The 19,008-nt window shown below is 42.3% G+C and overlaps 1 protein-coding gene across 3 annotated transcripts in view; it reads left to right on the plus strand.

Annotated features, from left to right (window-relative positions):
- The window catches only part of LOC126184600 (nicotinamidase), a 313,135-nt gene that overhangs the window by 211,419 nt on the left and 82,708 nt on the right, over positions 1-19,008 (plus strand). Inside the window, exon 8 of one of the 3 annotated variants that reach the window (XM_049927045.1) lies at positions 3,497-3,646. The exons of the other annotated variants lie outside the window; for them this stretch is intronic. Coding sequence (XP_049783002.1) covers positions 3,497-3,546 — 50 coding nt within the window. The 3' untranslated portion in view covers positions 3,547-3,646. Of the gene's footprint in view, positions 1-3,496; positions 3,647-19,008 lie in introns of those variants that run through there. 3 annotated transcript variants of the gene reach the window in all.

The raw sequence follows: 19,008 nt of genomic DNA on the forward strand, positions 1-19,008 counted from the left end.
CAAAAGCAAACACATGTGGTAGCCTCTCGTGTTGCCTTTTATCGTTGTCAAAAACAACCAAATCAGTCCTATCGCGCTTGGGCTGCTGAACTTCACGGCCTCAGTCGAAAGTGTCAATTTGTTGCTGACATTCACAAAGAATCCTATGCCGATTCCATGGTACGGGATGCTAATATCCGGTCGGCGCCTGACAAAGAAGTTCGGCAACGTGCCCTTCAGTTGCCGAATCCGACTCTTGATGAAGTTCTCTCCATTGCGCAGTCTTTTGAAATTTCTCGCGCCGCTGGAGCGCAAATAGAGGCGTGGGGCGACGTCGGGGAAATACAACCTCTGTGCGCTGTTGACGACGCGTGCGGCGCGTCCCCGCCGGCCGACGTGGCCGCAGTACGCTCCCACGCGCAGCTGCGGCCTAGCCGTAAACAACCCACTAAGAAACTGCAGCAAAATCCCCGGCAACTTCCTTCATGTCTGCGGTGCTTTACGAAACATTCACGCGAGGATTGTCCCCAACGTTGGGCTGTGTGTCACAATTGCAAAAAGAAAGGTCATGTGTCTTCCGTTTGTAAATCCGACCGCATACGTGATGTTCATGAACATGACGCTGATTCTGATTCTGTGTTGTCTGTCAATTGCACTTCTTCCCTTTCAGGGAAGTTATTCCTCACTGTCCAAATCCTTGGTCAAGATGTTCGCATGTAAGTGGATACCGGTTCTGCTGCCACTATAATTAATTCTCAGATGTACCTTCAGCTGGGTTCTCCACTCCTGTCCCCTGTCACTCGGCAATTACGGATGTACAATAAACAGAAGATTTCTCTCTTGGGACAGTTTAATGCTGAGGTATCTTACAAATCCATCGTTCGCACTGTTCCCATATTTGTGGTCGACCAGAGCACCGCAGAAAATCTTTTTGGTTTCGATGCCTTTCGCGCTTTTGGGTTCTCCATAGATGACTCTGTCAATATTGTCTCTGATGCTATTCCTTATGCTCAGCTGGATTCCTTGTCTACAACATTTTCGTCCCTTTTTTCTTCTGGGTTAGGCCGTGCAAACGACTTTGAAGCTCATATCACGCTCAAACCCACTGCTCGGCCTAAGTTTTTTCGGGCTCGGCCCATTCCTGTGGCCTTTCGTGATCGGGTAAAACGGGAGTTGGATCGTCTCACTGCTTCAGGGGTCTTGCTTCCTGTCACTTCCAGTGAGTGGTCCTCTCCTGTCGTTGTAGTTGCTAAGCCAAATGGTGATATTCGTCTCTGTGGCGATTTCAAAGCCACTGTAAATGCTCAATGCCTCATCGACACTTACCCTATGCCCCGTCCTGAAGAACTGTTCACTAAACTCGCTGGAGGACAGTATTTTTCTAAAATTGACCTGTCGGAAGCTTATCATCAACTTCCTCTCGACGCTACTTCCCGGCAGTTTCTGGTCCTTAACACGCCTTTCGGCCTCTATCAATACCAACGCTTGCCATTCGGGGTTGCTAGCACCCCTGCTCTTTTTCAGCGATTCTTGGAACAATTATTGCTCCCTGTCCCGGGGTGTATCAATTACATGGATGACATTGTTGTCACTGGCTCCACCACTGAAGAACATCTTCAAAATCTCCGCACATTTAAGGCTCAGATGCGGAAACTTCTGACTTCTTCTGCTGCTGATGACGCGCTTCTCCAGTTCCTGGCGTCTTACCGTTTCACCCCCATGGGCGATCACAGCCTGGCTGAGCTCTTACATGGCCGACAGCCCCGCACGCTACTTCATCTTCTGCGGCCTCCCACCTCACGGCCGCGGGTGCCTTCACTTGGCCGGTTCACCGCCGACGACCTCGTCTGGGTACGGGGATATGGCAGGCGGCCAAAATAGAGCCCGGGCCGCATCTTACGACACCGTGGCAGACGCCTGTATGAAATCCAGACGGACGCGGGTGTTGCAGTGCGTCATTCGGACCAGCTTCGGCCTCGGGTGCCAGCAACGCCTGTTCCAAATGCCGCCACACCACCTTTGGCTCTACCTGATGCTCGGGATCTTGGCATCTCCCAATACTCACAACGCAGCCCTCTCACCGTCATCGCGATGCCAGCACCAGAACGGACGCCACCAGGAGACGTGCCCATGCAGGAACCGGAGGACCGTCCTCTGTCAGAGTACATCTACTCGCCTCCTCCTCCAACAGACGCCGACACATCGCCCATGTCTCCTGTCATATCAACTGGACTTGCCGCAACGGGCAGATTGGTGCAGGGAGCCCCAGCAGATTCAACCCCTACGTCTCCTGTCATCTCGACCCGTTATCATCGGGGACATTTCCGTCCGTACGGGAAGCCTCCTCCTCGAGACTTTACGGCGCGTCAAACAACGCCTATGGACGTTAGCCATCTCCAGGACACCTCCATCAAGACCAGTGCAACAATTTCAAAGGGGGGAAAAGTGTTGTGACTCGCCGATTATTCAAAGTGCCGCTGCGCAATTATGCACGTCCTCTACGTGCGGCGCTGTCTGCCAGCCAGGCAGCAGCTGCGCCACCTAAGCGGCCAGCCGAGCAGCGGCCGCTAGACTGAGACTCAGTGTTTAATCGAATGCCGACTTGTACACAGGTCAACTTATTCAGTGACTTACATATGTGTGTTGCGTTGTCCAAAAAATGTGTTAAATTTGAAGATATAAAAGATAAATAGAAGAACTAACTAGACACTGCAGAATTGCATCACTAAGTCATCGTTTATGGAAGTTGGAGGAATGCCCAGCTGAGTTGGATGTATCCAGAAAATTGAGTAGCTAAGCATGAAGGCAATGTGTTCCATATTGGTAAAACTTTCGAGTTGACTCTCCACAAATCATTCATTTCAATTTTGCTACTTTCACTAAGACACAAGGTGGATGATAGTACAGGCTATGCATGTGACTTGTCTTCACACAGCCTCAAAATTAAATTAGGCGTTGGTGTCAAAAAGAAGAGAATCTATCTAGCTAAGGCTTCTGCAGAAGTTAAAATTACTTCCTTAAAAGATTGTATCAAAAACTATATATAATTGCCACTTATGATGTGTTAACTGTCAAATTGAATGTAGCATTTTAGAATCAGTTTCTCTTGTCCCAGATTCTTGAGCAGGCTTGGGAAAGTACAAAGTTGTTAGAGAGAATCTAACCTACAATGCACTAGCAGAAAGTAAGTTATCATTGAAGAATACATCAATAGCGAAGTGAATAATAAGAGTCTTTTATTATTTAGGCTGTGTAGAACGTACTGTGAAGTTCAGCCTACTCCATCATGGTTGTAGGACTTTTCCATCATATACTACACAACACAGACAATATTCACCTGAAAAAATCCTTAATGCATAATTAGTACATTCTGTAATGCAGAAACTCAATTCCACCTAAGTGGTTTTACTCGAAACATGTTGAAGACCCTTATTGTGCAATACAGAACCAAAGATGAATTCAAATGTAATTCATAAAAATGAAGATATAGCAGATTTTGTCACTTTCTATTTCATAGGTCGGAATATAGTTGAGAGTATAAACTGGAGTATACGTGTTAAGTATTGAGAAATTCAGTTGTGGAACTGTGCTGTTGTACTGCAAATATTGTCCAGTGATGCTGACGTGAATCTGGAGAATATAGAATTCCATAGTTAACAGTGAATCAACAACAAGGCTGCGAATCACCTGTAAGGTATGTAATTGCTTATGAGAAAGTCAAGTAACATACTGTACATATTAAAAATTCAGAAAAGAATAATTAAGAATATATGTATTATACACCGCCCAGAGAGGGAGTGGGGAGGGGAGGGGGGGGGGGGGATCCTCACTGTATTAGTAGCATTTAATATGTTACATGTGGTCACCTGGTTATGCTAAATGGCCAGCACCTCAGGAAATTTGAACGTTACTGAATGGCTATGGGTTTTACATATCTGAAGTTACCAAACTGGAGGCTGATCAATGCTCTCAGCTCTGTAAGTGAGTTCCAATTATTTGAGTTAGTGTAACATTGACGTGTTATTGTCTCAAGGAATCAGGAGCTTGTGGCAGCGTGGTTCCTTTCGTCCTCTACATGCACCTACCTGCGAACTCCTTAATTTTGAATGAAAGCTGGAAATACTGGCAAAACTTCAGTATATTCTGAACCTTGATAATGTAAAAGTTCACACCAAGCCCATGCTAATCTTAACACAGTCAAACTCAAACCATTTCATTCATGTTAGCAAGTTTATGGTAACATTTTTCCTGAAATCTGAACAGCTACTAAGCACGGATTGTTCTTAAATGAAAATGCTTGCCATACTATTAAGTTTATCGGTGTCTAATGTAATGCGCTCAAGTTTGTTGTCACCTATCTGCTCAATATGACACACAGAATTACTGTCTTTTCTCATACGTAAAATTACTTAAAAAATCCGTACTTTCTAGAAAACACACCGGAATAAATATGTCTCCACTTTAAGACACTTTGCACAACTAAAACCAGCAAATTATAACTTCCTTCAGAGCTCATACTACACATGACGGTAGCATTGAAAGGCTGGGCTCTTGACTACTTTGACTACTGTAAGCATTCTGTATCTCCAAGAAAAGAGACGCGTGAAGAATACCCCATTCTGATTAGTCAGTTTTCTGTAAGACCAATAGAAAAACATTATTCTCCTGCGTTAGTCCACACTTTTCGTGACTAACCAGTCAACAAATAACACTCTTTCGAACTGTGCTTTTTCCCGAAATAAAATTTAACATTCTGATATTTTCTTTATACTTTATGTTATTATCTATTTTCATTTGCACTCGAATTAGATTTCCTTTTACCATAAACTTACTTAACATATTGTGATACAAGATTCCCCATTGTCTGCATTCACACTGTCTTAAAACTTTCCCATATTAGTTCGTACAGCATTAATCAGTAGAACAATGATCTACATATTTACTTTAGACCACATTCATGCATAATTCACACTACTAAAATGAAAATTAGAACTACGTACTCAACTTAACCTGCTTCAGACCATCTGTCACTGCATGCATGAGTCATTCTCCCAATACACAGGTTCTAGATAGGAGCAATATAAGGTGCAACGCCTCAAGCTTGGTATAACTTCTTGGATTATGAGACGACATTACAGTCAGTTTCTGACTCAGAACTTAAGTTATTTCTTCGTTTTAGAAACTTATAGGAACCACACCCTGCCTATCTAACCCATGTTAATTTAGGCTAGTATTTGACCCATTTCTGAAAAAAAACTATTTGATGCAGGACCTTACTATTTTTACTGTATATTACAAGATGCTAATAGAGTCAACTGTAGTAAAAACTACTTCATCCATTTTATAGGTTTTAAGAAATACTTTTTTAAATTTATTAACAAAAAATATTAAGTTTTTTCTGTAGAAAATATTTTTTGTGAAGTTCCTAATGGGGGAATATTAATGAATGTAGTACCAGAGGCGGCTTTTTATGTTATGCAGAGTCTCTGAAAATTTCATTTATTTATCTATCATAGTTTATGATATAATGGGGCATATGTACTGAAAATTTTAGTTTGCAGGAAATTGACTTTAAAGAAAAAACTTTTGAAGTTTGTTACTTACAGTTTATTAAAACTGTCCTGCTGCATATGATGGCCCTTCTATGGCCTCTGGCAGGTCTTCCAGCTTTTTCACCTTACTGGATGTTTGTCTTGCTTTGTTGGCCATATTAGATGCAGACCTGTCTGCATCAGCTATCCTCATTTTATTGCAATGTTGCAGCCCAGTGATCATATTTTCACCAGGATTAATTCCCAACTTTTTCAGTACCCAGCACTATCCAATATTACCACAATTGAATGTAATAACAGCATCATGAACTCCTAGTTTCATTGTATGCATGCCTACAAATACAGTTTTAGGAAGGTGGTTCCAAATTATGCTGTTGAAACATTCATATGGGCTCTGTGCCTGCCCATCCAGTCATTTCCTTAGAAGGTCAGGATGAGCCAAATCTCTGAAAATAGGTTTAATTGCTGTAATAATAGCAGCAGGAAGAGAATACTGGTGAGAATAAGATTCTCCAGTTGCCTGAGCCCTATTGTATTAGCACCACAATTTTTTTTCCTGATGGACACAATCCATGACATGGCTTATCATCAGTAGAGGACTTATGGAAGAATATGGCCCAAACATCTATCTTCATTGCCTCCATATTTTCTTTATTTCTCCTAATTGCCTGCCCATAGTATACCTGCAAGTTTTCTATTTCAGTTTTAGTTGACTGACCCTGTCTGGTCAACAATTTTCCGTCTTCTAATTTTTTGCCTCTCATATCAACAGTCAGTTTTCTCAGCCTTGTTCCCAAACGTTTTTGAACATAGCCTACACATTTTATTTTGCTAATAATGGCATCTCCATATGGCTTAGAGTTCACCACACTGTTGTATGCCTTGCTGTCACCATCACCTAAATATTTGGTGTACCGTACGCCTCTTGTTTCTACGGAGCGATGAAATATTTGTTGTACACCATGAACTTCCATACTACCATTTGTTCCTCTAAAATTAGCCACATAGTTGTGTTCTTTATGTTCATTGACTTTACAATATTTGCAATATTTAGACATTATCTCCACATCTAACACTTTACTGGTGTCTACAGTCATGGCAGTCACTACTCCATTCAGAGAAGTATGCCCCCTTTTGTGCCAACTTCCATCAAGTGCAACTGCAATATCCAAACATCCATCATTTTCTTCCACTGTGTCCCTAGCAGCCAGTTTCATGCTTTCCTCACTGACCTCACATACAGCTTTCTCTAATATTGCAGTCAGTTTTTCAAATTTATTTTGTGGTTGATGTAAGTTCATCACTGACCAAAATGTTCTCCCTGCAGCCATGCCCTTGCCAAGGATCATAAGGCATAAACTAATCTAGTATTCATTTCATAAGGGCTACTTGCATCTGGTTTTGAAGAACTCGTAAATGAAATCACAGCTGAGCATTTAGTGCAAATGAAACCCAAAGCAATTGCTAGGCCTTTTCTCCTACTGGCACTCTCATGAATTTTCAAACTCTGTGACTCACCACACTGTCCACATTGTGCAAATTTAGAAATTACATCTGCTAATATTCTCAAATTTATGTTACTGACCCCTTGTCACTTACAGTAAATTTGTTGTGACTCGCCGATTATTCAAAGTGCCGCCGCGCAATTACGCACGTCCTCTACGTGCGGCGCTGTCTGCCAGCCACGCAGCAGCTGCGCCACCTAAGCGGCCAGCCGAGCAGCGGCCGCTAGACTGAGACTCAGTGTTTAATCGAATGCCGACTTGTACACAGGTCAACTTACTCAGTGACTTATATGTGTTGTTGTCCGAAATATGTGTTAAATTTGAAGATATAAAAAAATTCATTGTAACTCTCTTGAAATGGTGAGAGCTTCTTTGATGATGCACTTGTTGAAGAATTACAATTAGAAACATTGTTGCCAGGCGACATAACCTCTTCTACAGAAAGCTTTCTAAACTTGTTTCCTCTAAATTGCCTTTATGTTTCCTCATCTTCAATAAACACAACAAAAGTGCTATGTAGGGGATATAAAGATCTAAAATACATGCAGAAAAGTTGGTGTGGCACATAAACACACGTGCTCTTTAAATGCTCAGAAAAAAATTTTTTTCAGCAAAATCCTTTTCAGAGTACTTAAATAAAACCTTAATCTATCGAAATATGATGAAAACCAAAAATCGATTTTTTTCGACCTGGAGCACGTGTGGTCCCCTTAAACAGTCATATAACCCTCTTTAGGACTGTAATTTGACCTACCCAGGGCCTGAGTGGTTGAGAATACCTTATGTTCATGGAACATTTGACTTCTTAATAAAGGGAAAAATGACATGTTTTAGCACATAAACATGATTATTCCCTGCATCGATTTTACAATATGGAGTACTGTCATAGTGATTCTGCCCAATGAATCATTTGGAAGTGGAAAGCAACCTCCAGTCCAGTGACAAATTGCTGTTTCTTTCTGTCCTAAAGTAAGTGCAGAATAAGAGAGAAGATTGCCAAAATTGATACTCTGTATGGTAAAACAGATACTGTGCAGCCAGTTGATTGTGTGTGAACACTCATTCAGTGTTCAGAATGATCCAGTCTGCCACGGATACATCCACACCAAATTCTTCGGTCACCAAAGAAGACAACCTGTTCCTTAATGAAATGAAATGTGTTTCCCTGCAATAAGGGACAAAAAGATGGAGCTGTGAGGACTCAAGAGCAGTTCATCTGCAAAGAAATTTGCAGTTTGGCTAGGAGAGAGACAGAAGTCTGATTGACCACTATAGACAAGAAGTAGGGATTATGGCATGAGTTTCTGAAGTACTTCCACCATTCATCACATGCCGTTGTTACTTGGGACTCAATGAAGAGGATTTCGTAGAGGGGGATACAGTTTGTCCATTAGGCATTGGATGGGGCAAGACATCCTTAAAGTGATACACTCATACAACATATGGCAGAACATAAATACTATAGGGGTAAAGGACACCACTAATCAAATAGCAGAAGCACTGAGTCATCGAAACACAATTCCAGGATTTCAGTTTGGCAGGAGGACTGGGGTGGGGTTTTTGTTTTTGTGTGGGGTGATGGCTCTATCCACAACTGTGTCCACATTAAGGGCACTAACCATCAACAGTACCTGCATTTTCCAGAGCCAGAAATCACTCCCATAAAGCTTTGTTCCTGTGAACGGCATATCTGCAGTGAGTAGAATTCCCTTGCCCTGAATGCATTCTGTAGGTGCCTCACAACTCTTTTGTGAGTACATACATGGCTACCTCAGGGTCCCAGCATTTGCTGCACCCTTCGTTTCCAGAAAGGTAGTATGCCCAAAACCAAGCATGATAGCCATCTAGTTGTGGGAGGAGAGGGGGGGGGGGGGGGGATCAAATACCTAGTTGGTGGTAGCCCCCGGACCATGCAGAGGTCACACTATTGGTCCTTGAACTGAAAACTCCACATGTCATCTACGGCATTGGCCCCTTACCTAGCTTGCATTTATCATGAATCTCTCGCCCAGCACAAAGTCCCAAACAACTGGAAAATAGCGCAGGTGACTCCAGTATATAAGAAAGGTAAAAGAACGGACCTGCAAAATTATGCACCAGTATCCCAAACTTCTGTTTGCTGCAGAATCCTTGAACACATTCTCAGTTAGAATACAATAAACTTTCGTGAGGCTAAGCAGCTTATGGCGATGAACCAGCATGGTTTTAGAAAGCATTGCTCATGCGAAACTCAGCTTGCTCTTTTCTCACATGATATACTGAGAACTATGGATGAAGGGCAACAGGCAGATTTCATATTTCTAGATTTCTGGAAAACATTTGACATGATGCCCCATTGCAGGCTGTTAACAAAGGTATGAGCATGTGGAGTAAGTTCACAGATATGCGAGTGGTTCAAAGATTTCTTAAATAATAGAACCCAGTATGTTTTCCTTGATGGTGAGTGTTCATCAGAGACAAGAGTATCATCAGGAGTGCCCCAGGGAAGTGTGATAGGACTGGTGTTCTCTATAAACATAAATGATTTGGCAGAGAGGGTGGGCAGCAGTCTGCAGTTGCTCATTGATGATGCTGTGGTGTATGGTAAGGTGTCAAAGTTGAGTGACTGTAGGAAGATACAAGACAACTTCAACAAACTTTCCAGTTCATGTGATGAAAAGCAGCTAACCCTAAATGTAGAAAAATGTAAGTTAATGCGGATGAGTAGGAAGAACAAACCTGTAATGTTCAGATACAGTATTAGTGTACAGCTTGACACAGTCAGATCATTTAAATATCTGTGTGCAACATTGCAAAGCGATATGAGGTGGAACAAGTTTGTGAAAACTGTGATAGAGGAGGCAAATGGTCAACTTTGGTTTATTGGGAGAATCTTAGCAAAGAGTGGTTCACCTGTAAAGGAGACGGCATATAGGATGCTGGTGCGACCTATTCTTGAGTACTGCTCGAGTGTTTATGATCTGTACCAGGTTGGATTGAAGGAAGATATCGAAGCAATTCAGAGAATGGCTGCTAGATTTGTTACCAATAGGTTCAAACAAAACTGAAGTGTTACAGAGATGCTTTGGGAACTGAAATTGGAATCCTTGGCGAAAAGACAGTGTTCTCTTCTGGAAACACTACTGAGAAAATTTAGAGAAGCTGCATTTGAAGCTGACTGCTGAATGATTGTGCTCCTGCCAACATACATCGCGCATAAGAACCACGAAGATAAGATACGAGAAATTAATGCATCTACGGAGGTGAACAGACAGTCATTTTTCCCTCACTCTATTTGCAAGTGGAACAGTAGGGGAAATGACAAGTAGTGACACACGGTACCCTGTGCCATGCACATTATGGTGGCTTGTGGAGTATCAATGTAGATGTAGATTCATGCCAAGTAGTGTGTGCCTGTTGTGACTGGGTCATGGGGACACAGAGCAACAGATTGCTGGCCAGGTAGCCATTGCTGAGGCTGGGTGGTACCCATGGGGAGAGCCCCCACTCAAAGTGGTTGGCACCCTGTAGGATGACTTGCATGTGAAGCAGATGAAGCATTCTCCTGCTGGTGCTCATGTGGCCCCATCAGTCTCTTCAGAAGGAAAGAACTCGTTCAATGCAGAGAGATATGACGCCAAAATGTTTCCTTCCCTGACTACTCCGTGGGAGGAACATATGGCTAAATGACAAGCAGAGTAGTAGTCCCCCCCCCCCCCCCCCCCCCAATATGTGGTTTGTACGATGACAGATTGGAATTTTTATTTGGCTAGAAAGCCGTTATTCTTTGTGGAGAATATAGAGGACAAGTTCGGGGAGGTTGCAGCCGTCTCCAAAATAAAGAGTGGGTCAGTTTTGATTAAAACAGCATACCTTGCCTATTCACGGGTGTTGTTTGTTTGTGATAAGCTGGGTGACATCAGGTGACTATCACTCCCCACAGTAGTCTAAATATGGTTCAAGGCATCATTTTGCATCGGCATAATTTTCCATCGTGACCTCCTCTAGCAGGCTGATGATTAGCTATGCGCAAACTAGGAGTAACGGGGTGTGCGTTTGTCCATCATATCCATAGGGGACCAAAGGATAATAAGGTTAGTACCAAGGCTTTCATTTTGGCCTTTGGGGGCAATTCATTGCCTGAAAAGGTCAAGGTGATGGTATACTGATCTGACATGAAACACTATGTTCCTCCCCCCTATACGGTGCTTCCAGTGTATGAAATTCAGGCATGTCTTCATGTTGCAATGCCAGCCCAGCCTGTAGTGATTGTGGATGATCATTTACACATGACCATTTCTTGTGGCACTCCCTCCCATCTGTGTCAACAGTGGAGAGCACCATTCTCCCTGCTCACCAGACTGCACCATCTTTCACAGAGAGAAAAAATACAGGAATGTAAGACTCTGGACAGACTAACATACCAAAAGCTAAGAAAAAGTACAAGCATCTACATCCTGTACACATAATCCTGATGTATGCTACAGCTGTGATGTCACCGCTCTCTCTGATGATGGTACTGTTATCGTAATGCCTCCTACAGTGGGTCCTCAGGTCCGTGCAACCATGCCTGAAATGTGGCAAGACAATTCATGTATTATAATAATGCACCTGCCCATTCATCCCTGTTGGTGTGTGACTATTGCACAAAAAATGAAATCACTGTGCTGCCTCATCCTACATACTCTCCATACCTGGCCCCTGCGGACTTGTTTTTACTTCCAGAGTTGCAAACCTTGTGACAGCTTCCTGAATGGGTAACAGCATTGGAAGTGGTGTATCAATTGTGGAGGAGAGTATAACAAAGGAGACCATGCATAATAAGTAAACGGTAAGAGTAGAAAATTTTTGTGAACAAAGTTCTTGCAATTTATCCTTCAGGTCCGTAGCCCTCCTGGCCTCAGGCTCCACTAATAGAGTATACCCGCACACACTACCCAACAGATTCCCTTTCCTCTGTCCTGTCACGCCCTCCAAACCCACACCTCCACATGACCTTCTTCATACACTGTATCTTACCAACTCCAGTGCTCATGTGTCACATAGCTAGCCCGTACACCTGCCATCCCTCCCTCATGTGCCTCTTGATGACTTGATGCTTCTGCTATTCAGTGAGTGGTTTCCTTTAAGCCTAAAATATTTTCATACAATGATTGAATACATTTGTTGTACATTCTCCTCAAATTCAGTTCCGGGTTGCAAGGTCTAATGAGAAACCACAAGCAGAAGGAGAATGTACTTAAATTTCATGAATGAAGATTATAGCCCCTTCTCAATTTATGAACTGAATACTGTGCTATTTGTGACTCATGATACTGTTCTGGGGTCAGATGTGATCCATAATTTCATGCTGCAGAAGATTAGTTAGAAGTTTCAGAATAAATTTGCCCTTGCTTTTTAAAATTAAATATGTAATGAAGATCAATGTTCTTACTTGAGAAAGTAATTAGTAAGGGCTCCACTTTTGAAACCAAAAAAGACAGCACCATCCCAGTAGCTATCGAAATATTGCTCTTATTGCCTGTGTAGGAAAGACAGTGATAGGGAATGATCAGCCCATTCTTTGTCTGGGATCTAGGCTCAAAGAATCTCATAAGTCTGAAATGATTTTTAAGGACATGTTCCACTTTGGATAATCTACCTCCACTTCAAGTGGCAATACATGAAGTGTCTACAAAGTATCGTTTCTGATATTGAAAAGACATACATAGTGTGTTTAAAATTAGTTGCAACTTTTGACATTAGGCTGACCAGAGGGAGACGTGATACCATTGCCCAGGTAACACCAATAGCGAGCTGACTTTCCCTACCACGCTGCCAGTGGTTTGGCTGGTAAAACTCCCCTGTTGCCACAACTGACGAATAAACAGTACCTCATTGCGACTCACGTTAGATGTGTCAGTGTTCGTCAGCTCTCATTACAAAGTTGAATTTGTGGCACTGAAATGTTATGTAGTTGACAGGTATTGAGAATAAGTGTTTTGTGTTTGTGTTGCATTAATAGCAACAGCACAGTACATCCGAATAAGAGATCTTCAATAAAAGGTCGTCCAGGATCACCATTCACCGGCTGGGAATATAACGTTGTGCTGCAAAACATTCCTCAGAAATCGACAATAGTAATGAACAAAATGCAATACCACTCTGTTCTGATGCATAAATCTCCAACATTGCAGTGTAGGAAAGCGGATATCTTGCTCTGGGTACAAAGAAATGTTCCATAAAATAAAGTTGAACCTAGCATGTATAAGGCTAACTTAATGGAACTTGTAGTGCTGTATAAGCCAAAACTTCATACTACCAGGTCAACGAACTGTAAGGGGCATAGTTTAATCAGGCTTCCTCCTTATCATGCTCATTTAAATACGACAGAGTATATGGGCCTAGGTGAAAAGTAATTGGGCAAAATGCAAGAGAAGATTACGCTCACTGAGATTGAAATGCTGACAGAAGAAGCCACTGCAAATGTTACATGGCATGACTGGTATTGAGTTGTCAGCCATACCAAGAAGGTAGTTGAAGAAGGACTGTGATGAGTTTTAAGGAATACGTAACTTATCTTGTTGCCATGTTAAAATCTGCTTCTTTTGTCAAAAGACAGCAGAGTTTAGAAATATTCATCTCCCAAACTTTCTAATGCAGTTGAAATTGCAACAGAATCCTGACACAATGTGTTATTAAACTAACAAAAGAGTGCATGTCAGGTCAGTAGTTTATGAACAGCCCATTCTCAGTATAAAAATAAATGTGTAACTTCTTCATTTATATTGTTGCAAAACCCACAGCAATTCTGCTTTTACCAGCTATTGATGGTCCTCAATAATCACATCTGTAGTCACTTGAATATCATGATAGATATGGAAGTTTCGCATATTAATCATATGGCAAAACACTCTCGTCTTTGTGTGCTATCGTTCGCCAAATCTTGTTTCGATATCTCAAACCATTTATGAGATATGAGGAATTTATGAATATTTCATTCTAGTTTTTTCATCAATGCACAAGTTCGTGACAGAGCGCTTTACATACATTCCATTTTCTCAAGATTGGAAACAGACAGCTTAAAGAATAATTCAATATATTGTCTACATTTAATACGCAGCAACATACAACCTAACACGCACAAAACACAAATTCATAGCGGCACCTATTTTTCACTGCAAACTACAGATTTCATGCAATAGTTTGCCTGCTATCGAAATATTGCAATAACTATTACCAGTAACGAAATGATAGGCAGTTCATCATGAAGCTGATGAATGATGTGCAAGAATAAGTGTTTTCTACAAAATAGTTTCTTTAAAGTTGTTTGAGAAAGACCTTAGATCAGCGAGCTTGCATGACTTGCTGTTGATGCAATCAAGCGAACCTGCTAGGTTCCGCGCCGAGTAGGCCTGGCATCATGCTGTGGCCACCTGCTGATGTACCCAGCACACGCTGGCAACTACACTTCCCTCCATTTGCTCCCTACTGAACTGTCAAAAGTTGCAACTTATTTTAAACGCACTATAGTACTACTTACAAGGGAACCTCCCCATCGCACCCCCCTCAGATTTAGTTATAAGTTGCCACAGTGGCTAGGCCTTGAAAAACTGAACACAGATCAATCGAGAAAACAGGAAGAAGTTGTGTGGAACTATGAAAAAAATAAGCAAAAAAATACAATGCGCAACATAGGCAACAACAAGAACTAAGCAAGCTCAGGAGCGCTGTGGTCCCGTGGTTAGCGTGAGCAGCTGCGGAACGAGAGATCTTTGGTTCAAATCTTCTCTCGAATGAAAATTTTACTTTCTTTATTTTAGCAAAGTTATGATCTGTCCGTTCGTTCATTGACGTCTCTGTTCACTGTAATAAGTTTAGTGTCTGTGTTTTGCAACCGCACCGCAAAACCGTGCGATTAGTAGACGAAAGGACGTGCCTCTCCAATGGGAACCGAAAACAGTTGATCGCAAGGTCATAGGACAACCGATTCCTTCACAGGAAAACACATCTAATATATTCTATACGACACTGGTGACAGCATGTGCGTCACATGACAGGAATATGTTTTCGACCCACCTAACTTGTACACTTGGCGAATGGGTAAAAAGGTTCTTCTACCTTGTCCGATTTAGGTTTTCTTGTTAATGTGATAATGACTCCCAAAAAAGTGATGAAAACATAAGAGTTTGTCACATTGTCACATAAACTGAAACAAATGAATGCAACAGTTTCACAGTCGCACAGTTTTCCCTGTGCTCTGTCAAAACATATGTTTTTAACGTTTTCATACAACGTCCCCGTACTACGGCGCAGTTACCTCACATCGGATGGACAGACGGACAGATAATAATTGTCTGAAAATAAAAAATTAAACATTTTACTCGAGGGAAGACTTGAACCAAGGAGCTATTGTCCCGCAGCTGCTCACGCTAAATTAGGGAGGGAGGGACATGAGTAGAAACTGTTAGCATCAGCATTGTAAAAGCTTCACTCTTATTTAGATTATGGTTGCATGGGTTCTGGACCAACACGGTTATTTGGTAGAGGTTTCGTGCATCTAAACAAAAGTAACTAAGTCACTGGAGAAATTCAGCTTTGATTAATGATGAGACCCAGGATAATTCTAGAGCTGAAAGTGTACAACAGATATATTTTCCCCCAGTTTTAGTGAGAACTGAGTTCTTGAAGTAGTATACAAATTGTAATGCAACTCATTTTTTCCTCAGCCAATTTTGATTGAAAAAATGCAGAATTTGTTGTGAGACAGTTTAGAAGATTCCCACTTTAGTCTCTGTAGTTTCATGAAGTTCCAATAGGTGGTGGTGCCATATGTAGTGTTCAACATGGCATCTGTAATACAGATGTGTTCCAAGCAGAGAACAGTCATTGAGTTTCTGTTGCAGAAAACTAGAGCTTCACAGATACACATAGGCACATGGAGAATTTCTACAGAGACCTGATAGTAAACAGATGCATGGTCAGTCATTGGGCGAGGCATCTGTCTTCATCGCAGCAAGGTCACGCAACCTGATCCAGTCGGCTGCGTGTTGGCCAGCTGCACACAGCTGTCACTCTTGCAATGGTGGAAAATGCAGTCAGCCTCATTTGAGGTGATTTACGAATCACAATCAAACATCCCAATGCTCAACTGGACATTTCTGTTGATTGTGCTAGCACACTCGTCCACCAGTTTGGGTACTCAAATGTTTGTACGTACTGGGTTCCTCATCACCCAACAGAAGACCATAAAGAGTAACAAAGGATTATCGGTGCAGAATTGCTAGTGATTTACGAGGCTGAGTGTGACAACTTTTTGTCAAACATCGTCACAGGTCATGAAACATGGGTTCATCGCTTTGAACCGGAAACAAAATGGCAATCGTGGAGTGGTACCATGCCACCTCTCCGAAGAAAAAGTTCAAAGCCACACTCTCAGCTAATAAAGTCATGATGATGGTCTTCTGGGACTCTGAAGGATTTATTCTGTTTGATGTCCTCCCTTATGCTGCAATGATCAACTCAGGAGGATATTGTGCTACCCTCAGGAAATTGAAGAAACGATTTCAGCATGTTTATTACCACAAAAATGCAAATGAACTTCTACTTTACGATGACAATGCAAGGCCTCACACAAGTCTGTGCACCTGAGAAGAGCTCACAAAACTTCATTGGACTGTACTTCCTTATCCACCCAACAGCCCAAATCTTGCACCTTCCAACTTTCATATGTTTTGCCCAATTAATGATGCAATCTGTAGGAAGCAGTACATGGATGATGGGGAGGTTGTTTTTGCAACAAGACGTTGGCTCCAACATCAGCCATTAGAGTGATCAGATATGCAGGCCATCACAATGAATGAAGATTATGTTGAAAAATAGGGTTTTGTAACCAAAATAGTGGGAATAATGTGATTTATTGAAATCCTGCTTTCAGTAAATAAGTGTTGCACTACTTATTGAACTCCTCTTATACACTACTGTCCATTAAAATTGCTACACCACAAAGATGACGTGCTACAGACGTGAAATTTTACCGACAGGAAGAAGATGCTGTGATATGCAAATGATTAGCTTTTCAGAGCATTCACACAAGGTTGGCACTGGTGGCGACACCTACAACATGCTGACATCCAGAAAGTTTCCAACCGATTTCTCATAGACGAACAGCAGTTGACCAGCGTTGCCTGGTGAAATGTTGTTGCGATGCCTCGTGTAAGGAGGAGAAATGCGTACCATCATGTTTCCGACTTTGATAAAGATTGGATTGTAGCCTATTGCGATTACGTTTTATCGTATCATGACATTGCTGCTCGCGTTGGCCAAATTCCAATGACTGTTAGCAGAATATGGAATCGGTGGGTTCACGAGGGTAATACGGAATACCGTGCTGGATCCCAACGGCCTCGTATCACTAGCAGTCGAGATAACAGGCATCTTATCCACATGGCTGTAACGGATCGTGCAGCCACGTCTCGATCCCTGAGTCAACAGATGGGGACGTTTGCAAGACAACAACCATCTGCACGAACAGTTCGACGATGTTGCAGCATCATGAACTATCAGCTCGGAGACCATGGCTGCGGTTACCCTTCACGCTGCATCACAGACAGGAGCGCCTGTGATGGTATACTCAACGACGAACCTGGGTGCACGAATGGTAAAACGTCATTTTTTCAGATGAATCCAGGTTCTGTTTACAGCATCATGATTGTCGCATCCGTGTTTGGCGACATCGCGGTGGGCACACATTGGAAGCGTGTATTCGTCATCACCATACTGGCGTATCACCCGGCGTGATGGTATGGGGTGCCATTGGTTACACGTCTCGGTCACTAGTTGTTCGCATTAATGGCAGTTTGAACAGTGGACGTTACATTTCAGATGTGTTACAACCCATGGCTCTACCCTTCATTCCATCCCTGCGAAACCGTACATTTCAGCTGGATAATGCATGACCGCATGTTGCAGGTCCTGTACTGGCCTTTCTGGATACAAAAATTGTTCGACTGCTGCCCTAGCCAGCACATTCTCCAGATCTCTCACCAACTGAATTCGTCTGGTCAATGGTGGCTGAGCAACTGGCTCGTCACAATACGCCAGTCACTACTCTTGATGAATTGTGGTATCGTGTTGAAGCTGCATGGACAGCTGTACCTGTACACGCCATCCAGGCTCTGTTTGACTAAATGCCCAGGTGTATCAAGGCAGTTATCACGGCTAGAGGTGGTTGTTCTGTGTACTGATTTTTCAAGATCTATGCACCAAATTGCATGAAAATGTAATCACATGTCAGTTCTAGTATAATATATTCGTCCAATGAATACCCGTTTATCATCTGCATTTCTTCTTGGTGTAGCAATTTTAATGGCCAGTAGTGTATATTGATGGACACAAGCAGGAGTACATCCACCACAGCTGCATGGTTTTTGCTGATTGTGTCCTCAGAATCCATTTTCCAGTTGAATTTGGTGTATTTGATGGTGCTGTATGTGATTCTTAAGGCTGTTAAACAAGAAGTTCGATCACTTGCTGAAATTCCCCATAGGTTCAAATTTTCTGAATACTCTGCAGGCTGTTCAGTATTTTTGCCCTGGAGAAAAGCAGTTCAGAACACCTAGGATGTTTTTCACCAGTTTCAGAGATAAAGGGAGGAAGCATCTTTTCTGGTGGGTACTGAAGGATATGGGAATGTATGGGACAAAACAGCAGATGCTGTGGCCAAGGAGGCATTTGGAAAATACAGTGACTCAGTTTGCTATCCCTCATGTTGCTGCTGACATGATCTGTCCTACATCTATGGGACAAAGAATGGTTAGAGGTCAGAGGTAACAATCTGCAGTCAGTAAAACCAACTGTAAGAACATAGTGTACACTTTCTGGCCATTTTGGCATGATGCAGTCATTCTGTTACATATTCGAATGGAACATAGTTATATGATATGTGGCTTCTTTCTCCAGTGTAAGGTTCCAAACGTTCGAGGTGCTTAAGCATGCAGACAACTGGAAGCCAC

The sequence above is a fragment of the Schistocerca cancellata genome, chromosome 4, assembly GCF_023864275.1.
Source record: "Schistocerca cancellata isolate TAMUIC-IGC-003103 chromosome 4, iqSchCanc2.1, whole genome shotgun sequence".
NCBI classification, from domain to species: Eukaryota; Metazoa; Arthropoda; class Insecta; order Orthoptera; family Acrididae; genus Schistocerca; species Schistocerca cancellata.